The 13,889-nt window shown below is 41.7% G+C and overlaps 2 protein-coding genes across 2 annotated transcripts; one reads left to right on the top strand and one right to left on the bottom strand.

The window, feature by feature from the left end:
* The first annotated feature begins 7,121 nt into the window (after positions 1-7,121).
* On the top strand, positions 7,122-10,278 carry c1ql3b (complement component 1, q subcomponent-like 3b). Its single transcript, XM_069157653.1, has 2 exons — positions 7,122-8,118; positions 8,440-10,278. The coding sequence occupies exons 1-2, from the start codon at positions 7,498-7,500 to the stop codon at positions 8,617-8,619; spliced, it is 801 nt and encodes a 266-aa protein (XP_069013754.1). The 5' UTR covers positions 7,122-7,497; the 3' UTR covers positions 8,620-10,278.
* On the bottom strand, positions 9,214-13,889 carry pter (phosphotriesterase related). Its single transcript, XM_069157652.1, has 5 exons — positions 13,806-13,889; positions 12,879-13,331; positions 12,159-12,424; positions 11,029-11,169; positions 9,214-10,604 (listed from the first exon to the last, which is right to left on the bottom strand). Exons 2-5 carry the CDS (start codon positions 13,308-13,310, stop codon positions 10,394-10,396), a joined length of 1,050 nt encoding a protein of 349 aa, XP_069013753.1. The 5' UTR covers positions 13,311-13,331; positions 13,806-13,889; the 3' UTR covers positions 9,214-10,393.

Genomic DNA, 13,889 nt, shown 5'->3' with positions numbered 1-13,889 from the left:
AAATAAATAAAATGTATCACATGGTGAAAGTTAATTGTCAGGTCCTTTCTGAAGTAAAGGCTAAATTAAGGTTACCACAGAAACAAAACACCTCTACAAAAACGGTTAAGAAATGTTAAGGAGTCAATCACACTTTCACATGACCCACTCGGGTTAGCGAATGGAGAAGGGCAGATTTGTGAAAAAAAAAAAAAAAAAAAAGCTGGAAAGAGAAAACAGTGAGGGATGGGGTGATACAGAGATTGGGTGATAAATCTTGTTCTGATCAGGTTTCTCTGGTGCCATCACACCTCAGTCTCTTTCTCGGGGTAATTAATCAATTCCAGACTGGAGCCATTGATCGGCTTCTCGTAGCCCTCGGTATGTTTACACTCCTCGATTGTATTTGCCACTAAGCCCCTCGCTGCCGCTCAATCTCATCGGCAGAAAATGTGACACTCCGCCCAGAGCATCGATTGACATCTCGGCGAAAATCAATCGACTTATTTTTTTTTTTTTGTTGCACGGGGGATTTGGTTTTGTCATAATCCTTTGTTGTAATCCTGTTTTCCAGGTTGCAATACATAAAGTTTTATTGTGAGCAATCAAAACGCTCCTGGAAGACATGCAGTGGACTTTTCCACAGATGGACACGAACAGGTCAAACATTTACAACAAAATCTTCATGTGCTGCTCACAATATAGCCACAAGTTGATCAGACAGGATTCTGGTTACTTCTTAATCCTTGGTGGCGGGTGAAGCATCTGCAAAGTCAGGAGTAACTGTTACTGTCAAATAGCTTAAGTACGCTATTTAGAAATGTACTGCAGTAGAGTAAAAGTACAAAATGTCTTTCAGTGCAGGACTTGTGTGACTTTACTCAGTTACATTGCATCATTTTAAACCGTCACATTTTTGGTAACGTGTGTTGAACCTTATTTTTTAAATTGGAAATTTCCGTTCCTGTTTCTAATTACAGACACTGTGAAGGATACAGTAGGCTAACATTTTTGTAAACTTCAAACAATGCTGTAATTTTCCTTTTTGTGCTTCGACAATTAGTGTTCCATTGCTGAGCTGCAGTCGGAGGGAGAGTCGCACAAAGAGCTCCTCGAGGCGCTCTATCTCTGCAGGACGTCATCTTGATTTGTCTAAATCAGTCTCCCGTGGTCTGATATTGAGTTTACAGTATAAATTTTGTTTTTCACTGCATAGGGACAGTGAAAATTGGCAGGAGAAAACAATTACAGTGATCAGCAAAGTTTTCGGCGTGAGCATTTTATCAAGATAGACCTAAAAAAAATGTTATCCCTGCCTTTAATTGCGACACACTGTTTGAATATATTGTGGATAATTTCGAATACATTTTCAATATCAGCACAAAAAAAAAAAAAAAATCTCTGTTATTGAGCCTCTCACAGGATGCAACACATGATTCAACATCTTATTCACAGACTGTATGCGAGTGATGACGTGTTTGGCTTTGAGCTCCTGCTGGAAGACAGGAGGGTGCTGCAGGGAGGGAAACATGATTATTGAATTAGTAAGATGAAGCAGCGCTCCAGTCAATAGTGCTACCAAGAATTGAGCAATTTGCGGCGTTGTTATAGAAGTGATTGTTTTTGTTGTTGCCACATTTGATTTTTAGAAGAACAAATGCAAAGTGCAGTATTTTAAGGTTGTTAGAATATTTGTATGAAAGGAATTTGCATAGGGTGAAGATTTAATTTTTGTGAAAAAAAGCCTCATTAATGGCATTATCTTGATAATGTCAGGCTCTCTATGATCACTTGGTGAGGGCAAAAATAGAAACAAAAGAATGGAAATGAATGAAAACTACTAAGATACCTGATGTCTGAATTTGCGTCTTCAAAGAGGAAACCTTAAAGAAGGTTACTCGTTTAGTACAAAGAAAAAAATAATGTGATTTTGCAAAACAAATACATGAAACAAGGGGATTGTAATCAGGAATAAGTGGATGAGTAAAATATTCTCATACACTGGCATATTTTCAAGAAAAAAAAAATGGATTTGGTGACTAAATTCTCTTACAAAAAACAGTGGAAAATGACATTTTGTACTTTACCATAAGGGAACGCAAGATCAACTTGTTTATGCATCTTTACTGGATATTGGATACACTCCCCTATAATGGAATTTCCTTAGCCTGTTTATGCTGTCAGCTTGTATTTCTTCCTATGCTGCCATCTTGCTAAAGAGCCCCTTGAGAGATTTTAAGATTTTACAGGCAAAAGAAATGCTCACATGAAAAGGAAGAGTGAATTTGCTCATGTTCTGTCTTAATAAAGATCATAAAGTGGTCTGTAGGAGGCACCAGACTATCTACAGCTGAGAGTTTCAACCTTCTATTCCCCTCTTCATGAACTCCATCTGAGCTCCCATCCAGGACTGTTTTTCTATGCTTTTCAGTCTCTACAAACGAGCCAAAATGTGTTCGAGGCTCTGAATAGTCTCACTGTTCTGTATTTATGTATCCCACTCATGGGAGGCATGAGCCTCAAATGTATTTTGAGACCTTCATCGATGATTTTAAACATCTACGAATCTGAATTCAGTGTGTTCTTTCATACAAGGACACCCCTCTCCCCCCCAGAGTACACTAAGAACACTCCCTCCCTAAAGAAATCACACAAACACAATCACACCTTGATTTTCACTTGAATGAGAGGCCCCGATCTTCCGTTTGCAGCCACAGTCCCACTTAGGACAATTGTTGATCACTTTTCCCATCTTAAATACAGTACAGGACCAGCTTTGAGTGGGTGATGTGGTAAAGCACTCTGTTATCCCCCCCTGCCGAGCTGAACCGTGGAGTCCAGCCTTTTTCACTGGCTTTTTATTTTTATTTTTATTTTTTAATGTGGAAAAGTAAACAGGCAAGTTGTGAAAGAGCAGAATGTGAAAAGTACTAAGGGACACAGCTACCCTGCACACATGGTGTTTTAGCACTTGATAAACACTTGGGTGTCAGTGGTCACATAATATTTCTGTTTATATTCCTGGCTGGTTATGAGCGGCCCATTCAGTTTCCTTCCCATTCACCACGTAAATTCCTTGACAAACCTGTCTCGGCTTTGATTGTCATAACCACTTAGCCAATCAGGTCAGGCTACACAAAGGTCATACATATTTCATGGCGCATCACACTTATCTGACAACGTTTTTTTGTTTTTTTTTTCTGTGTGAATTGAATTCACGCCTCATATTTCATTAGACACTCGGAAAGCCTCCAGTCTGTGGTCAGATGGGCCGTATGTTTTATTCATGTCCTCTGAACATCTGCTTGTCCGGGTGTCAAAAATCATCAGACTCCCAGAGGACTCTTGCCTGACTGGTTGTAAATGAACTCCGAAGCTGAGACTCAAAACAACCTGTCAGACCTCTCCACCGCCGCCAGAGGAATCTCTCAATGCAGTGGCCGAGGTGAGCTGCGCATTTATCTCGTGCAGAAAATCTACCGCGGACGCACGGGAGGTCGTTCACTTAAATATAATATTTAGACTCTGATTCATCTGGTGTGATGCTGTGAAAAGCTTCTAATACAAGTTGAGTCTTCTTCCCACAGCTTTCGGTGGATTTTGACACTGCTGTTCGCTCTGGCTCCCGGTCGACAAGTGTCCCTGAGTCACTGGAGGCTCTTGCCAGCTGGAGAGAAAGAGCCTGACCACTAACAAGTGCTCACTGACTCATAGCCGCCACAGTATGTCCCGCTGTGTGTGTGTGCGTGTGCGGCTGTGCACGTGTGTTTTTATATGCTATTCAATTATATACTCTTCTATTTATCCCCTCGCACCCATCCCACAGAAAACGTGTTCTTTTCAGAAATGATTGTGTTAGCTCACATGCCAGCGCCCTCGAAAACTGACTGCCCTAACAATAAATAAAATGCAATGGAAATGAAACCAGGAAATACCAAGAGGAAAATAAAGATCACACCTCAAACAATAAAAAAAACCAAAAAAAAACATGATCTTTTTTTGGTTTAAAAGAGAATTTGTGAGTATAATATAATGTTTACAGTATAATGTAGTCTGAGAATGAGGAGTCAATAAAACAGTTAGTGCTCCCATTGGTCCTTAAATGAGGGATGGAGGAAGAAAACATGACTACAGTTAACAAAGGAGTAATTTTAGGGAAATAAATAAAACTGTCAGTATGTTACTGGCTACATACGAGATACAGGACTGGGTAACAATACCGGCATTTTGGTAAAATTGTTGTCTCTTTATGGGTAATTTAAAAAAAAAATTAAAAAAATGGGAGACATACCCTATTCTTACTGTATAATTAAACTAAAAGTTAGCAATTTACACATTAAAGCATAATTATGTTGGATTTTTTCCTATATCATCAACATCTTACATTATTACCTGACATTATTGTGTTGTGGTTTCCCTCCTTGGATGACAATTAAAACCCTCCTTACTCCAGACAAAGGTTTGTTTTCTTCTCCAGCCTGCCTGTTATGAGCTGCAGCAGCAGTCATGGACGAATGCTGATGGCAAGTTTTCTAAAGTTGAATTATTCAAATCATACATTTAAATACCATAACAATAAATTGCCAGAGTGAAGGTGTAGTCTCCCATAGGCACGCAGTTTTTGTTTTGTTTTTACCTACAGACTTTAAAAAAGGTTGTAACAAATTAAACTGCAGCGTGTTGATGCCATTTCCCCCAGATGTCATTTTTCTGAACATACATTAAGTATTGAAGAATATGAGGAATTGTCTGCCTTAATTTTTGACATCCACTGTTGCAAGTGTAGTTGTCTTCTTTCAAGTGTTGCAATGTTTTCCTCATTAATTTCGACCTCTAAAGTACGTGTCTATAACCTTAAGTATTCATGACTTAACAATTATATTTAAAGTTGGAAGAAACTACAATTACTGCCTCCTGGTACAGTTCAGTCTCATATTTAATGAAGCCTGTGGTGGGATTTATTAAAAGATAATAAGTGTATTTTAGGGAAGTCTAAATGAAATTGATTTGACTTCACTTTGTTACTTCTTGTTATTGTCCTGGTACATGTCGTTCGTATTTGTCTGTAAATTCACTGAGAGAATGAAAAAAACCCAAAGTCCAATGCCTTTTGTGCGTTCACGTGCTCGGTTAATAAAGCTGACTGACAGTAGACAATGTTTCAAATATAAATTCTGACACATGGATGCTTTGCACACATCTTCAACTCAACAGCACAGAAGATCTCTACGATCAGCACGGTTTCATGGTGGACGATTAGTGTCACCAAGTCAGTATCTGACCAAATGTGAAATATTCTGTTCCTGAGTTATGGTGTTGAATAATAGCCAGAACAGATCTTTTGCAAAACATTAGAATGCCACATTGAAGTTGACCTCTGACATTGATTGATTTAAAATGCCATCACTTCATCATGTTATCCCATTAGACATTGGTGTGAAACGTTGTCATAATTAGTGAATTAATTCTTGAGTTATGGCCACAAATGTGTTTTGTGAGGTCGCAGTGACCTTTGACCTTTGACCACCAAAATCTCGTCAGTTCATCCTTGACTCCAAGTCAGAACAGACTGTGTGTTATACAGATACTTAGGGGTACTAAACAAAGGAATCTAATGTTAATACAAACAACAGGTAGTCAAACAACCACATAACAATCATGACCATGAAATGTTAACCAAATAAAATAACATAAGGTTAGAAAGTCTATTCTTTAACATGCAGTCGTTTCTCTCTTTGTTATGAACACAATTGTTTCGAGGTTAAAAGGTATCGAGTTGTTTAACTTCCCGAGTGTGTCTTGCTGCCTGCGCAGTGCAGAGATACAGTAGGTGTGGTTTATCGTAAGGTAATAAACTAGTGTATTTATGCCTACTCTTATCATGATGGCTCACTGGCAGATAAATACATAAAACACAATGTTTTCACTGAGCAAAACAAGAAAACTACTGATGTAAAACATGATCTCATTTATTTTCAAGTCAAGCGTCGAGCATTTTGGTGTGAGTGAAGTTGTTTTATCAGCCAATCTGATTCTTTATTTCAGGCTGATGCCAATATTTCATTTTAAAGCCTTTATTGGCCATTGTGCATCCCTATAACAAAACATGGTGAGAAGTCAGATGAGATCTAAAGCACTAAAGCAAATACATGTTGCATGAACACCTTTTAGCATTTCATCCCCAACAGAATAAGACTTTAAGTATTTGTAAAGGAATGCAACTCATTATTTGTTCATTTTTACAGCTTTAAACTACAACTTTTTAACAGTGTCAATGCTTTTTCAGACACTTTTTGAGATCATAACCCCACAAACAAAGTTTGCATTTGTGACTTTAATCAAATTTAATTTGATGCAATTGAAGCCTCGCTCCTCCCAAACAAACAGGAGTATGTGTGGGTTTTTTCTTCCTGTGTGATCCATCTCCCCACCCGGCAGTAAGGTGCCATCGACAGTGACATCCTCTGCATTCATGAGCGCAGCATCATCTGCCCTCCTCACCAGGAATTAGCCCTTCATCGCTCAAATCTCCCAAAAACCCTCAGAACTGAAGTTTGATCTTCGCAGGATATTTTAATTGATGCCACTGTTTGGATCATTTTATTTAGGCTTCAGATTATTTTTTTTTAACAAACAGCTCCCGATGGTGAATTCCCTTTGGTAATAATTAAGTGATTTCACCCTATTTTGCCTCTAAATGCCTCAGCATTCATTTCATCTGTGTATCTGTGTGAAGTCATCCTTCACTGCCAGCTCCTAGTGACTCCCCTTTTCCTTTCAGTGGCTATATAGATTTTCTCCAAATGATAAATTGGCCACGGGGAGCCACTGAGGTGTGACCAGGTGCCAAAGAAGTATAGCTTTTTGTCTTCAATTGGCCTAATTATGCTCAAGACCTTTAGAGCTGTTTGGATAAGCACTAATAACATGTTGTGGGGTGTAACTTAATCACTAAGAAAAGTAATACAGCATTAAACCTTTTTAAGAAAGTAGCTCCACAAACAAAAACATCAAATAAAATAATCACGTACAAGCTTCAAAGTTGCATCAGTGTTTGTCTGTTGTTCACTTTCTCTCTTTTGATTGAAGAAACGCATGGATTGTATCCCATCCATCTATCACCTCCACCCCTCCCCTCACTCTCCAAACCCAGACACGAGGAACCGTTAATCTCGAGCCCATTCTCTTCCGTGGCACCGTGGTGGGCAGAAACTTATTTTGTGCTGCATGACTACATAACGAAGACTGTTGTTGTTCCTAGATCATTTCCTTTAGTTGTTGTTGTTGGTTTTTTTTTGCGGTGAGAAAGTGGAGATGAACCGGTTGGACGGATTCTGCGACGCGTAAAAAGTTGTGGATGATTACTTTTGCGCGTAAACATCTGAGGGACTATTCCATCGCCAAAAGTTGCAGTGCAATACGAGAGCGGATCAAATTCTTCCCTCTGCAAAAATATCGCCCGCAAGCAGGCTGGAAGACCATCCACTCGGGAGATCACCGCGAATCCGCAGAGCGCAGATGATCGCAACTGGTGTTTGTGGCGTCGCGCTGGTGCTGGTGCTGGTGGTTCTGATTCCGGTCGTGGTGAACTCCGCCGGAACTCCTGCCCGCTACGAGATGCTCGGGTCCTGTCAAATGGTGTGTGACTCCCACGGGACCGCAGCCACGGCCACAGCCAAGGCAACCAACCCGATCAAAGACAACCGCCTGGTTCAGTCGCTCCCCACGCTCATCCAGGGTCCCCAAGGGGAGCCGGGGCGCGCCGGGAGGATGGGTCCGAGGGGTCCGGTTGGCGAGCCCGGGCCACCTGGACCTGCTGGTTCGCCCGGGGAGAGAGGTGTGCCCGGTTCTCCGGGTCCCCCCGGGGCACCAGGAGCAAACGGGCCAACTGGTGCCATTAGTGCAGCCACTTATAACACCGTGCCAAAGATAGCGTTTTATGCAGGACTGAAGAAGCAGCACGAGGGATATGAAGTGTTGAAATTTGACGACGTTGTCACAAATCTTGGCAACCACTATGATCCCTCTACCGGGAAATTCACCTGTTCGATACCGGGGATTTACTTCTTTGTTTACCATGTGCTGATGCGAGGCGGGGATGGGACAAGTATGTGGGCTGACCTCTGTAAAAACAACCAGGTAGGTTGAATTATATCACCATAAAACAATGCTTTGATTATTTTTAGTTTTACACTTTAGACTTCAATTATAAAACACAATAAAAATAAAAAAAAAAAGACGTCAAATTGGTACTTTTTGCATTTTTACGCACAAGTTGTACCAAGATAGTCACTTCTTGGTCATTTTAAAACAACCAGTGGAGATTCAAGTGAAGTTGTCTGAGAGTTTAGGGGTAAAAAAAAATAAAATAACGTGCTGTCATTGATGGAGCTGTCCGTGGTCCTGGTTTCAAAAGCAAAGACACGTTTCACCACCAGAAATGTCTGATCTGCCTTCCAGGTGAGAGCCAGTGCCATCGCCCAAGACGCCGACCAGAACTACGACTACGCCAGCAACAGTGTCGTTCTTCATCTGGAGCCCGGGGACGAGATCTACATCAAGCTGGACGGCGGAAAGGCGCACGGGGGCAACAACAACAAGTACAGCACCTTCACCGGCTTCATGCTGTACGCTGATTGAAACGCGGAGGAGACCTACTGAGGAGGGGGGTGGGGGGGTGGGGAAAGAAGAGCTGCTCTGCATATAGCTTGCTTCACTGCTCGTGCTCAGTTCAATGTCAGCTGGATTATTAGAGACAAGAGCTCAGCGTTTCTGTAATTGAAAAGAATCGAGAGAGATGTGGAGGATGTCATGCCAAAACAAACTGTACTTTTCAATAGCGAAGAGCTGACAGTGTTGTAATTACGAGGTAACCGTTTAATTTGTACAGCACTGAGTTGTACCCGTGTCACATTGATTAGTGTCGCTAGTGCACCCTGAATGAACCTGTTAGGCTTTACAAATTAAGTTTGCTCATATGTCAAACAAACTGTAGCTGCTGTGGTAACATATACTGAGTGACTGTAGAGTGAAAGCTCAATGTACCGACTATTAGCACTCAATTATAGCTGCTAATATTATACACACATAATCACTACTGTTTACAGTGTTAATTCATTTGTGTGCTTTATTTTTCACCAAAAAAAAAAAAAAAATGTCATTGTTGTTGCATTTTGTGTGAAAATGTAAATAGCCAAAAGTAGTTATGCATGTATATAAACATTTTAAACACTGTGGAGCAAAAACAGACTTTAATGAGGAACATAAAATCTGTAAAAGGGCGATTCTGATGTTCATATTGAAGCACTATCACAAAACGATCATTGCAACTCATTTTTCTTGCGTGTCAACATGACATCTGGACGGGGCGACAGGGTGGTCTGGTGGTTAGTCACCGCCTCAAAGCAGGACACTCACACTGACAGATCTGATTACTCGAGCTCGACAACATTCATCAATCTGTTCACTGATTATTTAGCTCCTCCAGAGAAGACTGTCAATTAAAATGTAAAATATAATGTTAAATGAAACTCCCTTTGCAATCCTTTCAGAAGTGTCATCAAAGTTATATAGTTGTTCGTGGTGCAGTCAGCTGAGGCGATCAAGCCATTGATCATGTGGTGAAGTCACCCTGTGAGGCCACCTGTTCCCAGACGAGAGGAGTCCTTCATGTCCTTCATCTGGGCCTGCCAGCCAGCCAGCCTCCCATAGACACAGACACCCACTGAGGGGCAACAGGACAACTCATCTAACACAGCCGCATTGTGTCAAGAGCAGACTAGCATACTGATTACTAACACGCTCATTATTTCCCCCTCCATTAAAATGTGTTTGCAGAAATGGCACTTACAAATATAAACAAAGCAGTGAAGACACTGACATTGAAATTAAAAAATCAATTAGCACCAAATCTGCGAGCACCTCTGCAGAGAACACCTCCGCAGAATGGAAATGTTTATCCTGGCTTGTAATCAAGCAAAAGATATTGTTTTGTGGCATAAATGGAGTTTAAACAAACCCACTACTGAGAGGCACTGTGATCCCGCAAGGCTCCTTTACGTAATTTGCTTACAAAGTGAATAATGTACAATCACAAATATAAAATTAGTTTTTAATTATAATTTTTAATTATAAAATTGCTTTCAGCTGAATGAAACAACAGCCTGTAATTATTTTGCATTGAAAAGTTATAAAACTTTGTTCAAAATGTGACATTTAAATGAAAGAAACATTTATACTCTAACCCTGTAAGCTCATTGTTTGAAGGCTCCAAAAGCAATAAATGGATTTAGATTGTGATTATTGCAAAGATCTCATGGTATTCATTGTGGAAGAGGGAGGGAGGGGTGGGGTGGGGAAATGGGGGTGGGGGGGCTACTTCACATCGCCTTCATCGTGTCTTCTTTTTTGGGACTTATTTGAAAGTTAACCAGCGTTTAGGATTGCCGATGAGGATCTTGTCCACCTGGTGCTGGGTGATGCCCCTCATCAGCATCTTGGGCACAATGCTCTTCAGGATGTGAGAGTAGCCGTGGCCGCCATACTTGGTCAGACGGTTCTTGGTGTGGATGTCGTGTGCGACCACGACCTTGTCCTCATAGCCCTCCTTCACCAGCAATGCCAAGCTGAAGACGAGAAAGGAAACGTGAAAAACGAGGGGCCATAAACTCAACATAAATGACAAGGTAATTACCAGCCTCTCTTTAAGTCTGTCTTGTCCGTACAGACGTACATTTGGCCAAAATATTGCAGGCAACACAACTCATTGAGCGCTCAAATTGTTGACACGCTCCGCTCTTAACTGTGATGGAAGATCGGTGTCTCTGTTAGTCTTTAAGACTAATAACAGCAAGTTATTACCACCTGATGTGGAGTAAAGCTCCACTTACATTAGAAAACAAACTATATTCACGGGTTCTCTCAAAGATAAACAAAGATGGATCTGATCTCAGGTTTAAGATTTAAGAGTGGACACATAAACAATGGTGGCACTTTTGTTCAGAAACAGCTCATTTAAAGACAGTTTTAGTCCTGACTGGTGTTACTCACGCTTTGACTCTCTGGCTGTCACTGGGCATGTCCACGTCCAGGTTATACGGATAGTTCAGCATCTCCGTTCCAAACAGATCGTACTCCAGGTAACTCCCCAACTCGGCAAACTCGAGCAGCTCACCGTCATCGAATATAGTCCTGCAGGATAGCAACGGAATGCTGCCAGAGTTGAGGTGCTGTGTGTGCTTTTTAACTTCTTATCAGGTAAAACTGGCAATTTAAAGAAACGATGGCTCAAACAATGTAATTACACATGAACTTTCTTTGCGTCCTCTCAGGTAAAGTTTTGAGAGATGATGGTATCATCAGCAAGTGCACTGATAAAACAAAGTATTCAGGAAGTGGTTTCAACCTCAAATTAAATGCATATTGTAAACTTTTTGACAAAGTATTCACGCAATGCATCTATCAGGCTCATAAAATACTCCATGCAATACCAAGACATTTTTAAAAGGATGCAATAAATTCAAAATAATTATTACCCATGCTTTATTTTCCAAATTAAATATCTCCTACAATACGACCCTGATCTCCTGTGCAAGGTCCTTCTGCAATGAGGTGAGCTCAGAAAATGTTTTTTTGTCAGAGTGCAAATTAGTTTTTCAGTAAATACTCTCTCTTTTTAATAAATGAAGAAAAACTATTAAAGGTTTTACTCCAAGTTATATTTTTTTCTAAATATAATTTGAATATTAAAATAGCATCGATGTATTTCCCCAAAAATTCTGAAAAGATCAAATTGAAAATAATGATGTTTTTGTCCAAGATGTCTGTCGTTCAGGTTTGATATCACGGAGGTGTGTTTAAAATAGGTTGTATTTCTGTCTAAAATGCAGGAAATGCATTCACATTTCAGCTCTTAGTGTGACTATACAACACAATAATTGTAAAACAGTTCTATGCTTATAGTAAACAGCATCATTATCTGTGAGAAAATCTTCAGCCTCCTCATTGCATTTCACACTTGTCTGACCAAACAAGGAAGAACATCTTGCACAACGAAATGAATGGATCATCATTTGGCATTTAGTTTAAGTAAGAGGAAATGTCAGGAAGGGAATGCGGGACAGGAAAGAGTGAGGCTTCTAAGAAAGGTTGCATTCATTTTTAACGGATGGACTTCTCACCTGTCCAGGTGAGACATGACGGTTTTGCCGATGTCACCACCGGCCTCCTGGAGAATTCGAACGACTTCAGCCGGGGCGGTGGGGTTCCTGCCTGGATGGATGATGACCGGGCAGCCCAGCTGAGCCTGAGCGTGAGCCGTCGCCCTCAGCACCTTCGTCTCGCTCTCCGTGATGGGCCAGCCGGTGCCGATCTCGCCGATCACACCGCAGCGGATATCCGTGCCGTCGGCGCCGTGAAGCACCTCGCTGACGATGATGTCGGTGAGCTGATGGAGCACAGAAGAGGAGTTAAAAGGAGGACAGCTGACATGCTAAGTGTATTCGAATGACATTCTCAGATTTTTCTGTTCCTTTAAAAGACTTCATGCACATGAGCAGAGCACTTCTTAAGTTTGAACATCTAAATATCCACGAAGAGTACTCGCACGTTCTCAGTGCGTCACTAAAAAAAAAAAGATGAGACAGGGGAGGCAGAAATCCATTCAAATCAATCAAAAGATACAGAAGAAATCCTCACACATCAACACAGCTCTTGTTGAGAGAATACGTGATGGATGCAGCTGTCAGCACAACAAATATATGCTGTACATTCTCTCAATCTTATGACTGAGCCAGAAAGTACCGGTGGCTATTTGCAGACACACACGCTGAAAAAGTTCACACCATTCAGGTTAAACTGCTTCACACTTTCTGAACACTGGAGCACAGACTGGGCCACACCTTCTCCACACTCATTTTCTTGGTGGCCTCGGTGTGGGTGCAGTCCACATAGTACCCTGCTCCTGCGATGATGTGGACCCCGGTGTCCTTGGCCATCTGCCGGAGCATGGGCAGGTCTCGGTCGATGCCCGTGGTGGTGTTCTCCACAATCGTGCCCCCGCCGGCTTTCCTGTAGGCCACCAGCTCGTCCCGGACTGCGCCGGTCTCCTGCTGCAGCAGCAGGTTCTCGTGGCAGCTGTAGGGGTTCTGTCTCAGCCAGTGCATGTGCTGCATCTGGAACGGGTTCTCACTCACGGCCTCGTCCCCTGCAGGAGGAGTGAAGTAGCAGCACTCGAAGCTCATGGTCAGGTGCTCGTGGGTCATGGTGCGACCCAGCTGGTCTGGATCCACCAGCCCCAGGACAGTCTGGACCTTCCCGCTCGGCGCTGACATGATGCTCTGACTCAGGGTTTCCTGAAAGGACACAAAGCATTGATTTATTCACAACTGAGAGAAATGTCTGAACAAATACAGTGTCTGCAGTCTTGCGCAACATTATGACAGATCAGGCAGGAGTGTGTGCATAAAAAAAAACAAAAAAAAAAAAAAAACGACGTCTGACAACCCATTGACCCGGCTGCTTTAACAGCGCATGCTCGAGGGACCTTTGGACTGCAAACTACAAGCCCCCTTATCAAAAATGAGCCAGTCTAAAAGCTACATTATTTTCAAAAAGCCCTTGCTAAATGCTGTATTTCGCAACAACAACAAACAGCAACTAACCACCTACAATTGTAACTATGCTAAGACAACGTGAAACTCGTTAAAAACACCCGAAAACAAAGTGCAATAAGGTCAGAGCTGCAGCATTAGATGTAGGGGAGGCTTAAAGTTTCATCAAGTTAAATCCTGACATGTATAGAAACTGTCGAAGAACAGTTTGCTGACCTTGTTTCTGCGTACCGTGGTCCAATTCCACCACCAACCGAGCACAGACAGCTGCTCCTCTGGATTAGCTCAACAACACGTCCC

The sequence above is a fragment of the Embiotoca jacksoni genome, unplaced genomic scaffold, assembly GCF_022577435.1.
Source record: "Embiotoca jacksoni isolate LCO1_2020_lvr unplaced genomic scaffold, fEmbJac1.0.p SCAF_22, whole genome shotgun sequence".
NCBI classification, from domain to species: Eukaryota; Metazoa; Chordata; class Actinopteri; family Embiotocidae; genus Embiotoca; species Embiotoca jacksoni.
The sequence above is the reverse complement of the archived record's forward strand: the minus strand, read 5'-3'. Positions and strand labels throughout refer to the sequence as shown.

What these genes read in the sequence shown, in the direction of transcription:
- c1ql3b (XM_069157653.1), top strand. Translation starts at nt 7,498, where the DNA reads ATGATCGCAACTGGTGTTTGTGGCGTCGCGCTGGTGCTGGTGCTGGTG. An exon ending in ACCTCTGTAAAAACAACCAG is followed by an intron (nt 8,119 to 8,439) that starts GTAGGTTGAATT and finishes TCTGCCTTCCAG; the next exon opens with GTGAGAGCCAGTGCCATCGC.
- pter (XM_069157652.1), bottom strand. Translation starts at nt 13,310, where the DNA reads ATGTCAGCGCCGAGCGGGAAGGTCCAGACTGTCCTGGGGCTGGTGGAT. An exon ending in GTCATGTCTCACCTGGACAG is followed by an intron (nt 11,170 to 12,158) that starts GTGAGAAGTCCA and finishes GCTATCCTGCAG; the next exon opens with GACTATATTCGATGACGGTG. An exon ending in GACAGCCAGAGAGTCAAAGC is followed by an intron (nt 10,605 to 11,028) that starts GTGAGTAACACC and finishes TCTCGTCTTCAG; the next exon opens with CTTGGCATTGCTGGTGAAGG.